We start from the raw sequence: 21,313 nt of genomic DNA, 5'->3' as shown, positions 1-21,313 counted from the left end.
GGCGCTATGGGGGGCATGGGGAGCAATGGGTGCATTCTGGTGCAGTGGGTCCTATAGGGGGCTACGCGGTCCTATAGGGGGCTATAGGGGTCCTATGGGGGCTATAGGGGTCCTATAGAGGTTATAGGGGGATGGGGGGGGTATGGGGGCTAGGGGTAGCTATGGGGCTCTATAGGGGGCAATTGGTGCAATATGGTGCAGTAGGACGCTAGGGGTGCTATGGGGGCTATAGGGTCCTATAGGGGACTATAGGGGTCCTATAGGGGCTATAGGGGGCCGGGGGAGGGGTATAGGGGATATGGGGAGGGTTATGGGGGGTGATGGGTGCATTATGGTGCAGTGGGGTGCTATGGGGCTCTATAGGGTACTGTGGGGTCCTATAGGGTCTACGGGAGCCTATAGGGGTCCCATAGGGGCTATAGGGGGCTGGGGGGTTATGGAGTGCTATATGGGGGCTATGGGGCCCTATGGGGTTCTATAGGGTGGGACGAGGGATGTGGGTGCATTATGGTGCAGTGGGTGCTGTGGGGTCCTATGGGGTCCTATAGTGGGCTATAGGGGACTGGGGGGGGGGCTATAGGGGGCTATGGGGGTTATGGGGGGGCTATAGGGTCCTATAGGGGGCTATGGGGCTCTATGGGGGGAGTTAGGGGGGTTAGGAGTGTCTTATGGTGCAGTGGGGTGCTATGGGGTCCTATAGGGGGCTATGGGGGCTATGGGGGGGTATGGGGTTCTATAGGGGGCTATAGGGTCCTATATGGGGTTATGGGGCGCTATAGGGTGCTGGGGGGGGTGTTATGGGGTTCCATAGGGGGTCATGGGGGGTATGGGGGGGCAGTGGGTGCATTATGGTGCAGGGGGGTGCTATAGGGGGCTATGGGGTCCAGTGGGTGCTATAGGGTGCAGTGGGGTGCTATAGATTATAGTGGGGTGCTATAGGGTATAATGGGGTGCTATAGGGCACAATGGGGTGCAGTAGGGTGTTATAGGGTACAATAGGGTTCTATAGGGTACGGTGGGGTGCAGTAGGATGCTATAGGGTTCAGTGGGGTGCAATGGGGTTCTATAGGGCGCAAAGGAATGCTGTGGGGTTCTATAGGGTACAATGGGGTTCTATAGGGTGCAATGGGGTACAGCAACGTGCTGTAGGATATAATGGGGTTCTATAGGGTGCAATGGGGTTCTATAGGGCACAGTGGGGTTCTATAGGATGCAATGGGGTTCTATAGGGCACAGTGGGATTCTATAGGGTGCAGTGGGGTGCTATAGAGCTCTATAGGGTTCTATAGGGAGCAATGGGGTGCTATACAGTGGGGTTCTATAGTGCACAGTGGGGTTCTATAGGGCTCTATAGGGTTCTACAGGGTACATTGGGGTGCTATAGGGCACAGTGAGGTGCTATAGGGCTCTATAGGTTGCAGTGGGGTGCTATAGGACTCTATAGGGTGCTATAGGGTACAGTGGGGTTTTATAGGGATCTATAGGGTTCTATAGGGCTCTGTAGGGCACAGTGGGGTGCTATAGGACTCTATAGAGTGCTATAGGGTACAGTGGAGTTCTACAGTGTTCTATAGGGCTCTATAGGGTGCTATAGGGTACAATGGGGTTCTATAGGGTTCTATAGGGATCTATAGGGCTCTATAGGGTACAGTGGGGTTCTATAGGGTTCTATAGGTCTCTATAGGGTTCTATAGGGCGCAGTGGGGTGCTATAGGGCTCTGTAGGGTGCTATAGGGTACAGTGGGGTTCTATAGGGCTCTATAGGGTTCTATAGGGCTCTATAGGGCGCTATAGGGTGCTATAGGGCTCTATAGGGTGCCATAGGTGCTATAGGGTGCCGTAGGGCGCTGTGGGACACGTGCACTGCGTGTGCGACGCGTGTGCGGGGGCTCCCGCAGGGGGCGGGGCCTGTGGGGGGGGGGGGGGGCAGATCACCCCAGCCTCGGCCAATCAGCTGCAGGCAGCCTTCTGGTGGCACCGCCCCTTATGCAAATGTGGGTGACACCCCCCTCCCTTCCCAGCAGCCAATCAGGTTCTGGGAGAGCCGCTGTATGCAAATGAGCCTGGGGACTGTGGGAACCAATCAGGAAGCGGCACGGGCTGCAGGGGGAGGGGCCTTTATGCAAATGAGGCCGCCCACGAGCCAATCGCGTGAGGGCGGGCTGTGGTGCAGGGGCGGGCTGTATGCAAATGAGCCCCCGTCACAGGGTGGGAGGCGTTATGCAAATGAGCTGGGCAGGTCAATGGGAGGTGACGGGGCGGGGCTTCCGTATGCAAATAACCCGGGGGCAGGCAGCCAATCAGAAGCGGCGCCCGCGGGGGGAAGGATCAGGCCATGCAGATGACTCACGGCCCTCGGCCAATCAGAGCGCCCGGCGGTGCCGGCACCGCTCCGGGGGGCGGCCAATGGCATTTGCCACGTGGGGCCGTATGCAAATGAGATGGGGGGGGCGTTGGGGTGTCCCCAATGTCCCCAATGTCCCCTATATCCCCCCGACCCTATATCCCCTGCCCCTATACCCCCGACCCTATACACCCCCGACCCTATATCCCCTGCCCCTATATCCCCTGCCCCTATATCCCCTGCCCCTATATCCCCCAATGTCCCCTATACCCCCCTGACCCTATAAACCTCCTGACCCTATATCCCCCAATGTCCCCTATGTCCCCCCAACCCTATATCCCCTGACCCTATACCCCCCAATGTCCCCTATATCCCCTTGCCCCTATATCCCCCCGACCCTATATCCCCGTGACCCTATATCCCCCAATGTCCCCTATATCCCCCTGACCCTATAAACCCCCAACCCCATATCCCCCCAACCCTATAACCCCCAACCCCATATCCCCCCAACCCTATACCCCCCTGCCCCTATACCCCCCCGCCCCTATATCCCCCTGCCCCTATAGGCGAAGGACAGTGACGATGAGGAGGAAGTCGTCCACGTCGACCGCGACCACTTCATGGACGAGTTCTTCGAGCAGGTCGGGTCCTATAGAGACCCTATAGGGACCCCAGGGGCTCCCCCTCACCCTATAGCACCCCTATAGGTCCCCCCAAACCCTATAGGTTCCCCCACACCATATAGGTTCCCCCACACCCTATAGATTCCGCCTCACCCTATAGGTTCCCCCCACACCCCATGCCCCTCTCCAAACCCTATAGCCTGACCCCACTTCTATAGGTACCCTATAGGGACTTCCAGATCCTATAGGCCCACCCCCCACACCCTATAGGGCCCCCCACAGAACTTATAGCCCCCTCCCAGATCTTAAATGCCCCCCCGATCCTATAGGTCCCCCCCCAGACCCTATACGGGGCCCAGAACCATGCCAGGTCCCTATACGGACCCTATAGAGCCCCTTTGTCTGCTACAGGGGCAGCCCACAGATTCTATAGGGCCCAGCCCTATATAGACAGCGTATGTGCCCTATATGTGCCCTATATGTCCCCATTCCTCTTCTCTTGTCTCTGTCACGTCCCTATATGTCCCTGCCACGTCCCCATATGTTCCCTTTTCCCCTATACATCCCCATCCATGTCCCCACATCCTCCTGCATCCCATATTTGTCCCCCTTTCCCCTATACGTGTCCCCATCGCCCCTATACATGTCCCTATACGTCCACATCCATGTCCCCACATTCTCCCATGTCCCCAAACTTGCCCCTATTTCCCCTATACGTGTCCCCATATGTCCCCATACGTGTCCCTATGTCCTCCCATATCACCATACTTATCCCTATTTCCCCTATATGTGTCTCCATTGCCCCTATACATGTCCTATATGTCCCCATCCGTGTCCTTATGACCTCCCATTTCCCTATACGTCCCCGTCCATGTCCCTATATGTCCCCATCTCCCCTATACGTGTCCCCATACGTCCCCATCTCCCCTATACGTGTCCTATATGTCCCCATCCATGTCTTTATGACCTCCCATATCCCTCATATGTCCCCATCTCCCCTATACATGTCCCCACATCTGTCTCCATCTCCTCCCTGCCCCTATATGTCCCTATACCCATATCCCCCCCGTGTCCCCTATATCCTCATTGTGTCCCCTATATCCCCATATCCCCTACAACCCCCCATGTCCCCTATATTCCCCCCATGTCCCCTATATCCCCATATCCCCTATATCCCCCCCGTGTCCCCTATATCCTCATTGTGTCCCCTATATCTCCATATCCCCTATATCCTCCCCGTGTCCCCTATATCCCCCCCATATCCCCTATATCCCCCCCATATCCCCTATATCCCCATATCCCCTATATCCCCCCCGTGTCCCCTATATCCCCGTGTCCCCTATATCCCCCCTGTGTCCCCTATATCCCCATATCCCCTATATCCTCCCCGTGTCCCCTATATCCCCCCCGTGTCCCCTATATCCCCATATCCCCTATATCCCCCCCGTGTCCCCTATATCCCCATATCCCCTATATCCCCCCCATATCCCCTATATTCCCCCCATGTCCCCTATATCCCCATATCCCCTATATCCCCCCCGTGTCCCCTATATCCCCGTGTCCCCTATATCCCCCCTGTGTCCCCTATATCCCCATATCCCCTATATCCCCATATCCCCTATATCCCCCCGTGTCCCCTATATCCCCGTGTCCCCTATATCCCCCCCGTGTCCCCTATATCCCCCCCCCATGCCCTATAGGTGGAGGAGATCCGGGGCTGCATCGAGAAGCTGTCGGAGGACGTGGAGCAGGTGAAGAAGCAGCACAGCGCCATCCTGGCCGCCCCCAACCCTGACGAGAGTGAGCGGGGTCATCGGGGTCATCGGGGTCATCGGGGTCAATGGGGTCATCGGGGTCATCGGGGTCAATGGGGTCATTGGGGTCAATGGGGTCATCGGGGTCATCGGGGTCAATGGGGTCAATGGGGTCATCGGGGTCAATGGGGTCATTGGGGTCAATGGGGTCATTGGGGTTGTTGGGGTCATGGAGGGTGTTGGGGACAATGGGGACATGGGGGACACTGAGGACACCTTGGGGTTGGGGTCACCTTGGGTTTTGGGGTCACCATGGGGTTGGGGTTGCCATAGGGTTGGGGTCACCTTGGGTTTTGGGGTCACCTTGGGGTTGGGGTCATCATGGGGTTGGGGTCACTTTGGGTTTTGGGGTCATCTTGGGGTTGGGGTCACTATAGGGTTGGGGTCACCATGGGTTGAGGTCACCATGGGTTTTGGGGTCATCATGGTTTGGGGTCACCATGGGTTGGGGTCACCTTGAGTTTTGGGGTCACCTTGGGGTTGGGGTCATCATGGGGTTGGGGTCACCTTGGGTTTTGGGGTCACCTTGGGGTTGGGGTCGCCATAGGGTTGGGGTCATCATAGTTTGGGGTCACCATGGGGTTGAGGTCACCTTGGGTTTTGGGGTCACCTTGAGTTTTGGGGTCACCTTGGGTTTTGGGGTCACCATGGGGTTGGGGTCACCATGATTGGGGTGACACGGGGGTGGTGACACCGTGGGGGGGGGGGGGGTGACACGTCCCTGCCCCCCCCCAGAGACGAAGCAGGAGCTGGAGGACCTCACGGCCGACATCAAGAAGACGGCCAACAAAGTGCGCTCCAAGTTGAAAGGTGACCTGGCGGCGGCCATCTTGGGGCGGCCATCTTGGGGCGGCCATCTTGGGGCGGCCATCTTGGGGCAATCGGCGCGGTGGCGGTGGTGGTCTTCTTGGGGTGGTCTCCGTGGTGGTGGTGGTCTTTTTGGGGACGTTCTTCATGATGGTGGTGGTCTTCATGGGGACGTTCTTGATGGTTTTGGTCTTCTTGAGGTGGCCATCTTGGGGCGGCCATCTTGGGGCGATCGGCGCGGTGGCGGTGGTGGTCTTCTTGGGGTGGTCTCCGTGGTGGTGGTGGTCTTTTTGGGGACGTTCTTCATGATGGTGGTGGTCTTCATGGGGACGTTCTTGATGGTTTTGGTCTTCTTGAGGTGGCCATCTTGAGGTGGCCATTTTGGGGTGGTGTCCATGATGGCGGTGGTCTTCTTGGGGATGTCCTTCATGATGGTGGTCTTCCTGGGGACGTTTTCCATGATGGTTTTGGTCTTCTTGAGGTGGCCATTTTGGGGTGATCTCCATGGTGGTGGTCTTCTTGGGGATGTTCTTCATGATGGTCTTGGTCTTCTTGAGGTGGCCATCTTGGAGTGGCCATTTTGGGGTGGTCTCCATGATGATAGTGGTCTTCTTGGGGATGATCGTCATGATGGTTTTGGTCTTCTTGAGGTGGACATTTTGGGGTGGCCATTTTGGGGTGATCTCCATGATGGTGGTGGTCTTCATGGGGACGTTCTTGATGGTCTCGGCCTTCTTGTGGTGGCCATCTTGGGGTGAGGGGTCCCAACTGTCCCCTCCTGCAGCCATCGAGCAGAGCATCGAGCAGGAGGAAGGCCTGAACCGCTCCTCGGCCGACCTACGCATCCGGAAAACGCAGGTACCCTTCCTCCCCACCACCCCTCTCCTTCCTCCTCCTCCTCCTCCTCCTCGGTGGAGGTCCCTCACCCCACGCCGTGTCCCCCCCTCGTGTCCCCAGCACTCGACGCTGTCCCGCAAGTTCGTGGAGGTGATGACGGAGTACAACGCCACCCAGTCCAAGTACCGCGACCGGTGCAAGGACAGGATCCAGAGGCAGCTGGAGATCAGTAGGTCACGGGAGAACCTTGGGGGGGGGGGACACGCGTTGGGGTTTTTGGGAGCAGGACCCCAATATCTCCTCCATCTCCCCGCAGCTGGCCGGACCACCACCAATGAGGAGCTGGAGGACATGCTGGAGAGCGGGAAGTTGGCCATCTTTACCGATGATGTACGTAGAGACACCTTGGGTCATCCAGAACCCGTTGGGTCATCTAGAACCCATTGGGTCATCCAGAATCCACTTGGTTATCCAGAACCCGTTGGGTCATCCAGAACCCGATGGCTCATCCAGAACCCACTGGGTCATCTAGAACCTATTTGGTCATCCAGAACCCATTGGGTCATCCAGAACCCGTTGGGTCATCCAGAACCCACTTGGTTATCCAGAACCCGTTGGGTCATCCAGAACTCAATGAGATGCCCCCCAAAAAAACCTAGTGGGTCACCCAGAACCCAACAAGATGGCTCCAAACCCCTCATGAAGTCACCCAGAACCCAGCAAGATAACCCAAAACCCATTGGATCACCTAGAACCCGATGAAACGCCCCAAATCTTTGTGTGGCCAAGGAACGAGGAGGTCACCCCTGACCTGTTGAGGTCCCTGGGGCCCGAGAAGCCCCCTCCTGTGCTCTCACCCCGCCTCTCTTCTCTCCCTCCAGATCAAAATGGACTCGCAGATGACCAAACAAGCCCTGAACGAGATTGAGACGCGACACAACGAGATCATCAAGCTGGAAACGAGCATCCGGGAGCTGCACGACATGTTCGTGGACATGGCGATGCTGGTGGAGAGCCAGGTACAGGGGAAGGGGCAGAGGGAGGGGCTTGAACCCACCCACGTGTGTCATCTAGACACCATCAGAAGGTTCTAGGCCCACCAAGGGTCATCCAAAACCCACCAAAAGCCATAGATCGGGTTCATTGGCTCGTCTAGATGCCATCAAAACCTCTTGAGCCTACCAAGATCCCTGTTGGGTCATCTAGGACCCACCAAAAGCCATGACTAAGGCTCATTTGCTCATCCAGGCACCATCAAAAGGTCTCAAGCCCACCAAGGGGCATCTAGAACCCATTAAAATCTCTAGATGACCACCAAGGGTCATCTAGAACCCGGTCTGTTGGTTCACCTAGACGTCATCAAAAGCTTTTAAGCCCACTAACGGCCCTTTGGGTCATCAAGAACCCATCATAAGAGGCTCTTGAGCCCACCAAGACCTGGTTGAACCACCTAGAACCACCAACCTCCTAGAATCTCACTCATTGGCTCATCTCGGCACCATCAAAAGGTCTCAAGCCCACCAAGGGTCACCTAGAACCCATTAAAAACAAGGCCTGGTGGTTCATCTAGATGTCACCAAAAGCTTTTAAGCCCACCAACAACCCGTTGGGTCATCAAGAACCCACCGTAAGAAGCTCTTGAGCCCACCAAGACCCAGTTGAACCACCTAGAACCTCCTAGAACCCCACTCCCAGGATGCCAGTGCCCCCCCCTTTTTTTTTGGGGGGGGGGGGGGTGTCTCACGGGGCGGTTCTGGCTCCCAGGGCGAGATGATCGACCGCATCGAGTACAACGTGGAGCACTCGGTCGACTACGTGGAACGGGCCGTGTCGGACACCAAAAAAGCCGTAAAGTACCAGAGCAAAGCCCGGAGGGTGAGTGCAGGGACGGTGGGGGGGGGGGGGGCCAAAAAATTGGGGTGGGGGGGCCAAGGAGGTGATGGGCCAAGAACCTGGACAACCATTGGGGGGTGGTGGTCCTTCAGCGTCGGGTCCTCTCCCGCTCCGTAACGCTTCTTCTCTTCTCTCCTCCCCACGCTGCCCGGATGCCTTTTTTTTTTTGTTTGTTTTTTTGGGAAAAAAAATACCGTTTTTGGGGTAACGTAGAAGAAAATCATGATCATAATTTGTTGCGTGGTGCTGGGGGTGGTCTTGGCCTCCTCCATCGGGGGCACGTTGGGCTTGTAGGGTCCCGGCGCGCCCCCCCCACCCTCCTTCTCCTTTCCGCCCCCCCCCCCCCCTCGTCGCGGCAGTAATTAACGCTCCCTTCCTCCTTCCCCGGTAATGAGAATAACCACATTAAGCGAGACTTAAGAATAAATTAAGAGACAATTAATTGTTCATGCGAACGGACATAACAGCACGTGGTCCAATCACCCGCCGCCCCCCTCCTCCTTTCCTCGTCCCCCCCCCCAAAAAAAAAATTGGGCCGGAGCGGCCCGAGCCCGACCCGGGGCCGGCAAATCTAAGCGGTTCGTTGGCCTTCATCCATCCCCCCCCCTCCATCCTCCTCCTCGGATGCCTGGGTCCTCCCCCCCCACTTCTTCTCGCCCCCTCCCCACCCCCTCCACCACCATCTCCCATCCATGCGCTGCGCTTGTGCCCCCCACCCCTTGGGTAGGGGGGGGGGGACATTTGGGGTCCGGGGAGCCCCGGGAATGTGCCCTGGGGGGACAGGAGGTGGCCCTAAAAGGGGGGGCTCCGAGGGGCAGATGGGTCAAGGAGGTCCCAAAGAGGTGGGGGGCGGAGGTTGGGGTGGGCCTAGAGGGGGGGGGTCCTCGAATTGGGTTGACCCTTGAGAGGGGTCGCGGGTTGGGTTGACCTTTGGGGTGCAATTAGGGAGGCAGTTGGCTTGGGTTGACCCCAAAGAGAGACTGGGGGGGTCATGGGTCAGGTTGACCCTAAAGACAGGGCACGGGGTCGGGTCAACCCTAAAGAGGCACGGCCCAGGTTGGGTTGACCCTAGGGAAGAATTTGGGGGGCATCCGGGTTTGGTTGACCCTAGGTAGGGGTCATGGGTCATGTCGACCCTAAAAAGGGGTCAAGGTTGGCCATAGATGGGTTGGGTTGACCCTAAAGAGCGGTCATTGGTTGGGTTGACCCTAAAGAGTGGTCATTGGTTGGGTTGACCCTAAAGAGTGGTCATTGGTTGGGTTGACCCTAAAGAGTCACGGCCCGGGTTGGGATGACCCTAGAGAAGGATTTTGGCATGGGTTGACCCCAAAGAGGGATCCCAGGAGGTTGGGTTTGAACCCGGTGAAGGCCGAGTCAGCCTGGCCCCAGTGGGAGACTGGTGGACGGGCCCTGGGGCTGGTTTGGGGTCGGGTTGACCTTAGGGAAGGTTTTTGGGGTGGGGTGGGGTCGTCCCACCCCCATTCCCACCGCGCATCCGAGGCAACGCCATTACCTGCCTGACTAACCCACTAACTAGTCATCCAACCAGCTAACCACCACCCATCCAGCCAGCTAACCAACCACCCCACCGGCTAACCAGCCACCCAACCAGCCAACCACCCACCCAACCAGCTAACCAGCCACCCAACCAGCTAACCAGCCACCTAACCAGCTAACCACCCACCCAACCAGCTAACCACCCACCCAACCAGCTAGTTAACCAATCATCTAATGACCCACCCACCCAACCAGCTAGTTAACCAATCATCTAATGACCCACCCGCCCACCCAGTCAGCTAACCACCCACCCAACCAGCTAACCACCCACCCAACCAGCTAACTAGTCACTCAACCAGCTAACCAGTCGCCCATCCGAGCAGCTCAGCAACCAACCAGCTAACCACTGCCCACCCAGCTAATTAACCAGCTGACCAGCCAACTAACCAGCTAACTAACCACCCTCACCCCCCCGCCATCCATCCAACCAGCTAACTAACCCCTTAACCAGCCGGCCAACCAGCTCATCGCCCAGCTGATCAGCTGACCGCCCAATTAATCAACCCATTGCTCAGCTAATTGACCCGTCGCGGGGCTAACGAGCCAGCCAATCACCCGACTAACTACCCACCTGCCTCATCACCCACCCAACTAACCGACCAATCCGCTAACGGCCCACCCACATGACTCATCGCCTGCCCAACCAACCCACTGCCTACCCAACCTCCCAGCCAATCACCCGCTGACCCAACCGGCCAATCAGCCGCCCTCCCAGCTAACCAACCAATCGGCCAACTGCCCCTCCAAGCACCCGGCCAATCGTGACTCGGCCACCTCCCAGGCGCTCCCCCGCCAGCTCGAGCAGCCAATCAGCTGTCAGCGTGCCCCGGCACCCATCCAATGGCTGCGCGTCCCATCCAACCACCCCGCTAACGACCCCGCCACCCCGCTAATGACCCCATCACCCCACTAATGACGTCATCACCCTGCTAATGACCTCATCACCCCGCTAATGACCCCATCACCCCACTAATGACGTCATCACTCCTCTAATGACCTCATCACCCCGCTAATGACCTCATCACCCCGCTAATGACCTCATCACCCCGCTAATGACCCCGCCACCCCATTAACGACCTCATCACCCCACTAATGACCTCATCACCCCACTAATGACGTCATCACCCCACTAATGACCCAACTACTCCATCAACGTCCCAACCACCCCATCAACGACCCCATTAATGACCCCATGACCCCATTTACAACCCAACGACCCCATTAATGACCCAACGACCCCATGACCCCATCAACAACCCAACAACCCCATTAACGACCCCATGACCCCATCAAGGACCCAACGACCCCATCAACAACCCCACGACCTCATGAACGACCCCATTACCCCATCAACGACCCCATTACCCCATCAACGATCCCATCAATGACCCAATCGACCCCTTAATTACCCAATCGACCCCTTCATGACCCAATCGACCCCTTCATGACCCAACTACATCATCAACGACCCCATCAAAGCCCCAAATACCCCATCAAGCCCCAAATACCCCATCAAAGCCCCAAATACCCCATTAAAGCCCCAACTACCCCATCAACCACCCAACAACCCCATCAACAACCCCATCAACGACCCCATCAAGACCCAACAACGCCATCAATGACCCAAATACCCCTCCAAAGACCCAAACACCCCATCAAAGCCCCAAATACCCCATCAACAACCCAACTACCCCATCGACCCCATCAATGACCCCATCAATGACGCCATCAAGACCCAACGACGCCATAAATAACCCAACAACCCCACCAATGACCCCATCAATGACCCAAATACCCCATAAATGACCCAACAACCTCCCCAATGACCCAAATACCCCACCAAAGCCCCAAACACCCCACCAAAGACCCAAATACCCCACCAAAGCCCCAAATACCCCACCAAAGCCCCAAATACCCCATCAAAGCCCCAAATACCCCATCAACAACCCCATCAACCACCCCGTCAAGACCCAACGACCCCCATCAAAGACCCAACGACCCCATCAGCGACCCCATCAAGACCCAAAAACCCCCTCAACGCCCCGACCCCCCTTCAACCACCATCACCGCCCCCCCCCAACACCCATCACCCCCCCCCCACCCCGTGCCCCCCACCCCAACCACCGAGGAACCACCCCGACTTAGATTTTCCGCCCCGCGGGTGCCGCCGCGCCCCTGCGCTGCCCCCCTCCGACCCCGCGCCGCGGGGAGGGCCGGGGGGGGTGGGGTGTCCCCCCCCTGCCCCCCCCAACCCCTCCTCAAAGCCCCCCAACCCCCCCCCCCGGGTCCTGAGCTCTGTATCGTCCCCCCCCCTTCGTGGTCTGTGATGTATTTGCTACGAAACCCATGCCACAAACGCACCTGCCTCTGCCTCCTTCCTTCCTCCTCCTCCTCCTCGGGATTTTTTGGGGTGGGGGGGGGGGGAAAAACACACATATGGGTTGGTACCGGTGCCCGAAAGGGTCCCTATGGCTCCTATACGGTCCCTATAGCTTCTCCCAGCAGCCAGCGAGGCCCTATAGCTCTCCCAGTGTCCCTGCAGCTCCCTATAGCCCCTATAGATCCCCTAGTGCCCCTATAGCTCCCCCAGTGCCCCTATAGCTCCCCCAGTGCCCCTATAGTTCCCCTAATGCCCCTATAGCTCCCCTGGTGCCCCTATAGCTCCCCCAGTGCCCCTATAGCTTCCTATAACGCCCAGAAGGCTCCCAGGGTGGCTATGGGGTTTCTATACCCCCCCCGACATTCCTACAGCTTCCTCTTATTCCCAGAGAGGCCCCCTATAGCTCCCATAGGTCCCTAGGGCTGCCGTGGGGTCCCTATAAGCTTGTATAGCCCCATAGCTCCCCCTATAGCCCCTATAGGTCCATAGAGGTCAACAATGGCCCCACAGAGCCCCAAAGCCCCCCCTATAGCCCCTATAGGTCCATAGAGATCAACAATGGCCCCACAGAGCCCTGAACCCCCCCTATAGCCCCTATAGGTCCATAGAGTTCAATGATGGCCCCACAGAGCCCCGAACCCCCCCTATAGGGCCACAGAGGTCAACGATGGCCCCACAGAGCCCCAAAGCCCCCCCTACAGCCCCTATAGGGCCATAGAGGTCAACGACGGCCCCATAGAACCCCAACCCCCCCCTATAGCCCCTATAGGTCCGCGGGGGGCACAAAACCGGAGCGTCGTTTCCTTACAAAGTTTAATGGGGTGCAAGGAGTTCGGGGGGGGGGAGGGCGGGGGTCCCGTCGCGCCCCCCCCCCCCTTAAGGCTCAGGGAGGTCGTCGGAGAGGAGCATGGGGGAGCCGAGCTGGAGGTCGCGCTGGAGGCTCTCGAGGGCGGCCGGGCTGAGGCGGTGGACCTCCAGCCAATCGGCGAGGAGCGAGGCCGAGAGCGGCGCCGAATCGCCTTGGCTGGGAGAGGACACGGGTCAACGGGGTCCCCGGGGTGCCCGGGACGCACCCTACGGGGTCCCTTGGGTGCCAGAGGGGAGAGGGGGGCGGTGGGGAAGGGGGCGTCGCAAGAGGTTGGTCAACGGGGTTGAAGAGGAAGGCCAAGATTCTTGGGTTTCTTGGCCAACGGGGTTGAGTTGGGACATCAAGACATTTGGGGTTTTTGGACAATGGGGTGGAGAGGGGACACGAGGACCCTTGGGTTCCTCATCATCGGGACCTTTGGGTGACACCACAAAATAACGGGGAACGCGGCGTCCCAAGACGTTGGTCAACGGGGTGGAAGAGGGACGCCAAGATTCTTGGGTTTTTTGGTCAACGGGGTTGAGTTGGGACATCAAAATATTTGGGTTTTTGGTGAATGGGGTGGAGAGGGGACACCAGGACCCTTGGGTTCCTCGTCATCGGGACCTTTGGGTGACACCACAAAACAACGGGGAACGGGGCGTCCCAAGACGTTGATGAAGGGTCACCAGGACCCATGGGTGCCCCCCCCACCCAGGACACCCGCGTCCCCTCTCACCTGTCCTTGTTGTCCCCCACCATGTCCAACGATTGGCTCAGGAACTCCTCCAGGTCGAAGCCGACCCCGTAGCCGGCCCCGCTCCCCTTGGGGGTCACCGAGAAGACGGGGGGCAGCAGGTCCTCCACCTTGGTGGGGGGGAAGACAACGCTGGGCACGGGACCCCAACCCAAATTTTTTTTGGGGTGGGGGGGGGGGGGTCTTCCTCACCCAGGGTCCCTCACCTGCGACTTGGAGAGCTGTTGGGTGACGGTGGCCACGTCGGGGTCCGCGGGGCCGGGCGCGGGGGGCGGCTCGGACCACACCTCGCCGCCGGGCCACGTTTCGGGGGGTCCCCCGCAAGGCGGTGGGGGGCACGGGGCCGGCGCGGGTCGCGCTGGGGGTCTTGGGGGGGCGCCGTCCCTCATCTTGGTCCACCTCTCGAGGAGGTGGCGGTCGTCGTCGGTGAGGACGAGGCCCCGGAGACCCTCGCCGCGGGCGCGGGGCTCGCGGCGCTCGCGTTCCCGTTGCTTCTTCTCGCGTTCCTTGGCGCGCTCTTGGCGTCGCCGTCGCTTCTCCTCCCGTTCCCGCTGGCGCTCCGCCGCCGTCACCGGTTTCCGGCCCTCCGGCGCCTCCGGGGCGGCGCACGGGGGTTCTGAAGGGGGTCGGAGGGGGTGGTGGGGGGTGAAGGGGGCCGGGGATGGGGTGAAAAAACCCACCCGGGACGCCGAAATTCAAGGATGGAGCCACCAAAACCCATCCCGGGACACAAAAACTCAACAATTTAGCTCCCAAGCCCAAAAACTCAAGGATGGAGCCACCAAAACCCAACCCGGGACACAAAAACTCAAGGATGGAGCCCCCAACCCCATCCTAAAACCCAAAAACTCAAGGATGGAGCCACCAAAAACCATCCCAGGACCCAAAAACTCAAGGATGGAGCCCCTAATCCCATCCTAAAACCCAAAACTCAAGGATGGAGCCACTAAAACTGATCTCAGGACCCAAAAACTCAAGGATGGAGCCCCCAGCCCCATCCTAAAACCCAAAACTCAAGGATGGAGCCACTAAAACTGATCTCAGGACCCAAAAACTCAACGATGTAGCCCCCAACCCCATCCTAAAACCCCAAAACTCAAGGATGGAGCCCCCAACCCCATCCTAAAACCCCAAAACTCAAGGATGGAGCCCCCAACCTCACCCCATGACCAAAAAATTCAAGAATGGAGCCCCCAACCCCATCCTAAAACCCAAAAACTCAAGGATGGAGCCCCCAACCCCATCCTAAAACCCCAAAACTCAAGGATGGAGCCCCCAACCCCACCCCAGGACCCAAAAACTCAAGGATGGAGCCCCCAACACCCCCCCCAAGCAGCACCCAAGACCCAGAAGCCCCAGCACCCGCCCACGGGCCCCGGGTGCTCCTCACCTTTGCTCTTGTTCCTCATGGCCGACTTGAGCAGGGCGGCCTTGAGGGCGGCCTTGGTGTCATCGGAGATGGCGCCGTCCCGTTTGGGGGGCGCGGGGGCCCCCGGCTCCGCCTTCACCCGGGGAGAGTCCATTGGGCAGTCGGGGGCGGGGGCGGGGCCAGGGCTCGGCATGTCCACGTCGGTGCAGGGCCAGGCCGGGCCAACGCCGGCTGCGGCGGCGTTGGGCACGTTGACGTTGGCGTTGGCCATGTTGGCGTTGGCGTTGACCATGGCGGCGTTGGCCATGGCGGCGTTGGCCCTGTTGACGCTGCTGTTGGCCATGGTGGCGTTGACGTTGGCCAAGCTGACGTTGGCCATGGTGGCGTTGGCCACGCCGGCGTTGCCCATGTTGACGTTGGCCATGCCAACGTTGGTCAACCCGACGCCGGCGTTGGCCACGTTGACGCTGGCCATGTTGACGTTGGCCCCCGCGGTGACGCCGGCGTTGGCCGCGTTGTTGACGCCGCCCATGGGGACGTTGGCGTTGGCCACGGCGCCGCCGGCCGCGTTTTCGGCGGGAGCGAAGGCGATTTGCCGCCGGATGCCGTCGCGGCGCTCGTGGAAATCGGCGATTTCGGCCACGATGGCCGCCTTGATCTCTTCTTTGGTCAACACCCGGCGGTCAAAGGCGAAGTCGAAGGCGGGGACGCACTCGGGCTCGTCCTCGGGGTCGTGATATTTGGCCAAAAATGGGTGCCGCAACGCCTCGGCCACCCCCACCCTCTCCCGGGGGTCGAAACGCAGCATCCTCCCCAACAGCGCCAACGCCGCCGGCTCGGCGTCGCCGAAGAGACTCTCCCACGGCACCGCCGGGCGCGGGGGCAAGCTCTGCACGTAGGCCCTCACCCTCTCGGCCCCGATGGCGGCCATGACGGCGGCCGGCGGCGTCCCCAGCACGGCCATGATGAGTTGGAGCTGGTGGACGTAGTTCCTCCCGGGGAAGAGTTGCCGGCGGCCCAACATTTCGGCAAAGATGCAACCCACCGACCACATATCGATGGCGCGGGTGTACCGGTGCAAGGAGAGGAGGAGCTCGGGCGCCCGGTACCACCGGGTGGCGACGTATTCGGTGAGGAAGGCCTTGGCGTGGCGGGGGTCGGCGCCCAGGCCGCGGGCCATGCCGAAATCGCCGATTTTCAGCTCGCAGTTCTCGTTGACCAAGAGGTTGCTGGGCTTGAGGTCGCGGTGGAGGACGTTGGCCGAGTGGATGTACTTGAGGCCGCGCAGGAGTTGGTAGAGGAAGTAGCGGACGTGCTCCAAGGTCAACGGTTGGGAGGAGTGGATGATTTGGTGGAGGTCGCTCTCCATCAGGTCCAGCACCACGTAGCTGAAAAGAAAGAGGGGGCCGGGGCGGCCGGGAGGGGGTTGGGGTGGTCCCATGGGTGCCACCGCCAGCCTAGGGACCCAAGGGACCATCCCATGGGTGCTGAGAGCCTTCAAGAAGACCCAAAAAGGGGTTGGGGATGACCCATGGGTGCCACCACCACCATAGGAACCATCCAAGAAGACCCAAAAAGGGGTTGGGGAGGTCCCCATGGGTGCCACCACCACCCTAGGGACCCAAGGGACCATCCCATGGGTGCTGAGAGCCTTCAAGAAGACCCAAAAAGGGGTTGGGGTGGTCCCATGGGTGCCACCACCGCCCTACGGACCCGGTTGACCAGGAGTCATTGGAGACACCCCCATGGGTGCCACCACCACCCTAGGGACCCAAGGGACCTGGTGGGCTCCATCCCACGTTGCTGAGACCCTCCCAAGACCCAAAAAGGGGTTGGGGACGTCCCCATGGGTGCCACCGCCACCCTAGGCACCCAAGGGACCATCCCATGGGTGCTGAGACCCTTCCAAGACCCAAAAAGGGGTTGGGGATGTCCCCATGGGTGCCACCAACACCCTAGGGACCCTCCAAGAAGACCCAAGAGGGGTTGGGGAGGTCCCCATGGGTGCCACCACCACCCTAGGCACCCAAGGGACCATCCCATGGGTGCTGAGAGCCTTCAAGAAGACCCAAAAAGGGGTTGGGGACGTCCCCATGGGTGCCACCAGCACCCTAGGGACCTGGTGGGCTCCGTCCCATGTTGATGAGAGCCTCCCAAGACCCAAAAAGGGGTTGGGGACGTCCCCATGGGTGCCACCACCACCCAAGGGACCAGGGTGACCAGGAAGGGTTGGGGACGCCCCCATGGGTGCCACCACCACCCAAGGGACCCAAGGAACCAGTTGGGCTCCATCCCACGTGAGCTGATCACCCAAGAAGACCCAAGAGGGGTTGGGGACGTCCCCATGGGTGCCACCACCACCCAAGGGACCAGGGTGACCAGGAAGGGTTGGGGAGGTCCCCATGGGTGCCACCACCACCCAAGGGACCCAAGGAACCAGTTGGGCTCCATCCCACGTGAGCTGATCACCCAAGAAGACCCAAGAGGGGTTGGGGACGTCCCCATGGGTGCCACCACCGCCCTACGGACCCGGTTGACCGGGAGGCATTGGAGACACCCCCATGGGTGCCACCACCACCCTAGGCACCCAAGGGACCAGGAGGTGGTGGGGACGTCCCTATGGGTGCCACCACCACCCAAGGGACCCAAGGGACCTGGTGGGCTCCGTCCCACGTTGCTGAGACCCTCCCAAGACCCAAAAAGGGGTTGGGGACGTCCCCATAGGTGCCACCAACACCCTAGGGACCCGGTTGACCCGGAGGCGTTGGGGACGCCCCCATGGGTGCCACCACCACCCAAGGGACCAGGGTGACCAGGAAGGGTTGGGGAGGTCCCCATGGGTGCCACCACCACCCTAGGCACCCAAGGGACCAGGAGGTGGTGGGGATGTCCCTATGGGTGCCACCACCACCCTACGGACCCGGTTGACTGGGAGGTGTTGGGGATGTCCCCATGGGTGCCACCACCCCCCTACGGACCCGGTTGACCGGGAGGCGTTGGAGACGCCCCCATGGGTGCCACCAGCACCCAAGGGACCCCCGGGGGACACCCACACGGAGCGGAACTCGCCGTAGGGGACGGTGGGCTTGAGGATGTCCTTGATGCCGATGATGTTGTCGTGCTTGAAGTGTTTGAGGATCTTCAGCTCCCGCAGCGTCCTCTTGGCGTTGGTCACCACGTCGAAGGCGTTGGGGATCTTCTTGATGGCCACCTGCTGGCCTGGGCACCCACGGGTGGGGTCGTCACCCACCCCGGGGGGACACCCATGGGACTGGAGGGTCCCCCGTGTCCCCCCCTAGGTGGAGCTGGTTGGTGTTTTTCAAGGAAGGGGCAGCGAAAGGGGAGGGGACGCAAGGGTTTGGTGGCCAAGAGGCGGCACCCAAGGGAGCTGGGTGCCACCAGCCAACGGGACCTGGGTGTCACCACCCAATGGGACCAAGAACCGGCACCCAAGGGACCCCATTGGCCAAGAGCCATCACCCAAGGGATCCCGTGGCCAAGAACCATCACCCAAGGGACCCCATTGGCCAAGAGCCATCACCCAAGGGGTCCAAGGTGCCACCACCCAAGGGGACTTGGGTGTCCAGGTGCCACCACCCAAGGGACCCAAGAACCATCACCCAAGGGACCCCATTGGCCAAGAGCCATCACCCAAGGGACCCCAATGACCAAGAGCCACCACCCAAGGGACCCCATTGGCCAAGAGCCACCACCCAAGGGGACCTGGGTGCCACCACCCAAGAGACCCAAGAACCGGCACCCAAGGGACCCCAATGACCAAGAGCCACCACCCAATGGGATGAAATTGACCAAGAGCCACCAAGAGCCACCACCCAAGGGACCCGGGTGTCCAGGGGCCACCACCCAAGGGGACCTGGGTGCCACCACCCAAGGGACCCAAGAGCCACCACCCAAGGGACCCCATTGGCCAAGAGCCACCACCCAACGGGACCCAAGAACCAGCACCCAAGGGACCCCAATGACCAAGAGCCACCACCCAAGGGGACCTGGGTGCCACCACCCAAGGGACCCAAGAGCCACCACCCAAGGGACCCCAATGATGAAGAGCCACCACCCAACGGGATGAAGTTGACCAAGAGCCACCACCCAAGGGACCCAAGAACCGTCACCCAAGGGACCCCATTGGCCAAGAGCCACCACCCAACGGGATGAAGTTGACCAAGAGCCACCACCCAAGGGACCCAAGACCCATCACCCAACGGATCCCAATGACCAAGACCCGCCACCCAAGGGACCCGGGTGTCCCGGTGCCACCCCCCACGGTGCCCCCCAAATCCTCACCGGTGTCCCGCCGCCGCGCGGAGCTGACGACCCCGTAGGCGCCGGTGCCGATGGTCTCGATGACCTCGTACTCGTCCCCCACCTCGAAGGTGACGTCGAGGGCCCGGGCCTTCAGCAGGGCCAAGGGACCCCCCCCCCCGGCTCCTTGTCCCCTCCCGGGGGGGTCCCGGCGCCCCCCGGCCTCCGCCTCCGTCTCCGCCATGGCGCCTGCGTCACGTCATCGGGTCGCCGGGTGTCCCCAAGCCCCTGGGGACCCCGGGGTGGGGGGGGTTGGGGGGGACACAAAGGGGTTGGGTTTGTTTTGGGGACGGGGGACGGGGGTCCAGGTGATGGGGAGGGGACCCATGGGATTTGGGGGGGACCTGAGGGATTTGGGGACACCCAAGGGACCCCAGAAGGACCCAAGGGACCCCAGGGGGACCCAAGGGACTTGGGGACACCCAAGAAGGACCCAAGGGACCCTGGAGGGACCCAAGGGACACAGGAAGGACCCAAGGGACCTGGAGGGGACCCAAGAGCTTGAGGACACCCCAAGGGACCCCAGAGGGACCCAAGGGACCCCAGGGAGACCCAGGGTCTTGGGGACACCCACGGGACCCAAGAAGGACCCAAGGGACCTGGAGGGGACCCGAGGGACTTGGGGACACCCAAGGGACCCCAGAAGGACCCAAGGGACCCCAGCGGGACCCAAGGGTCTTGGGGACACCCAAGGGACCTGGAGGGGGCCCAAGGGACTTGGGGACACCCAGAAGACCCCAGAAGGACCTAAGGGACGTGGGGACACCCAAGACACCAGGGAGGGGACCCAAGGGACCCAGGGGTCACCCAGGGCCACGGGGACACCCATGGGACCCAAGAAGGACCCAAGAGACATGGAGGGACCCAAGGGACCTGGAGGGGACCCAAGGCCTTGAGGACACCCAAGGGACCCCAGACGGACCCAAGGGACCCCAAAGGGACCTAAGGGACCTGGAGGGGACCTGAGGGACTTGGGGACACCCAAGGGACCCAGGAAGGACCCAAGGGACCCCAGAGGGACCCTAGGGACTTGGGGACACCCAAGGGACCCCTGAGGGACCCAAGTGATGGGGAGGGGACCCAGGGCCTTGGGGACACCCAAGGGACCCCAGAGGGACCCAAGGGACCCAGAGGGCACCCAAGGGACCCCAGAGGGACCCCAGGGACCCAGAGGGCACCCAAGGGACCCGCAGGGACCCCAGGGCCTTGTGGCCACCCAGGGGCCACCCAAGGGCCCCCAGAGGCCCCCAGAACCCCCCCCCCCCCCAAAAAAGCGAGCCCCCCCGCCCCCACCAACACCCCCTCCCCACCCTCAGGGGCACCCCCACGTGACACAGGGCACCCCCACGTGACCCCACGGCCCCCACGTGACCCGAGGGGACCCTCACGTGACCCAGGAGGGGGTCCCAAACCCTCCCCCCCCCCCCCCCCCCACCCCAAAACAAGGAGCCAGGGCCCAGCTCCCTCCCCCCTCCCCCCCCCGTGCTCCCCGCCGTTGCCATGGAGACGGCGCCGGGACCGGTTGCTAGGGGCGACGGTTGCCATGGCAACGGGGGGGGGGGGGGACAACAACAACAACCCCCGGGGGCCGCTCTCACCTCCCCCTCCCCCCCCGGCGCCGCCGCCGCTCCCGCCGCTCCCCGCGGTGCCCGGATGTGGCGCCGGCTGGCCAATCAGCGGCGCCGCCGCCGGCCACGCCCACCCCGCCCGCCGGCGGCCAATCGGCGCCGTGCTGGCTCGGCCCTGTTGCTAGGGGGAGGCGGCG

General features: G+C 61.0%; 2 protein-coding genes across 3 annotated transcripts; one reads left to right on the top strand and one right to left on the bottom strand.

Moving 5' to 3' along the window:
* Nucleotides 1–161: 161 nt before the first annotated feature.
* On the top strand, nucleotides 162–8,612 carry LOC309888983 (syntaxin-1B; the record flags this gene model as incomplete). Its single annotated transcript, XM_082781642.1, has 10 exons — nucleotides 162–200; nucleotides 2,911–2,985; nucleotides 4,668–4,767; nucleotides 5,517–5,591; nucleotides 6,373–6,446; nucleotides 6,546–6,654; nucleotides 6,742–6,815; nucleotides 7,307–7,444; nucleotides 8,190–8,300; nucleotides 8,532–8,612. The coding sequence occupies 10 exons, from the start codon at nucleotides 162–164 to the stop codon at nucleotides 8,610–8,612; spliced, it is 876 nt and encodes a 291-aa protein (XP_082637768.1).
* A 4,450-nt stretch (nucleotides 8,613–13,062) lies between these two features.
* MAPK7 (mitogen-activated protein kinase 7) lies at nucleotides 13,063–21,160 on the bottom strand. Of its 2 annotated transcripts, XM_082781542.1 has the most exons (7): nucleotides 21,147–21,160; nucleotides 19,531–19,737; nucleotides 18,282–18,447; nucleotides 15,250–16,616; nucleotides 14,066–14,475; nucleotides 13,842–13,969; nucleotides 13,063–13,279 (listed from the first exon to the last, which is right to left on the bottom strand). In XM_082781542.1, exons 2-7 carry the CDS (start codon nucleotides 19,730–19,732, stop codon nucleotides 13,132–13,134), a joined length of 2,421 nt encoding a protein of 806 aa, XP_082637668.1. In that variant the 5' UTR covers nucleotides 19,733–19,737; nucleotides 21,147–21,160; the 3' UTR covers nucleotides 13,063–13,131. The 2 variants fall into 2 exon arrangements, with proteins under 2 accessions (XP_082637668.1, XP_082637667.1); XM_082781541.1 differs by lacking the exon at nucleotides 21,147–21,160 and having other exon boundaries at nucleotides 19,531–19,767.
* Between the last annotated feature and the right edge of the window lie 153 nt (nucleotides 21,161–21,313).

The sequence above is a fragment of the Aythya marila genome (assembly GCF_965140915.1).
Source record: "Aythya marila genome assembly, chromosome: 31".
Lineage (NCBI taxonomy): Eukaryota > Metazoa > Chordata > Aves > Anseriformes > Anatidae > Aythya > Aythya marila.
The sequence above is the reverse complement of the archived record's forward strand: the minus strand, read 5'-3'. Positions and strand labels throughout refer to the sequence as shown.

Coding starts and splice junctions, on each gene's coding strand:
- MAPK7 (XM_082781542.1), bottom strand. CDS start 19,732: ATGGCGGAGACGGAGGCGGAGGCCGGGGGGCGCCGGGACCCCCCCGGG. Junction 18,448..19,530: donor CGCGCGGCGGCGGGACACCG/GTGAGGATTTGG, acceptor GTGGGTGCCCAG/GCCAGCAGGTGGCCATCAAG. Junction 14,476..15,249: donor CATGAGGAACAAGAGCAAAG/GTGAGGAGCACC, acceptor GACCCCCTTCAG/AACCCCCGTGCGCCGCCCCG.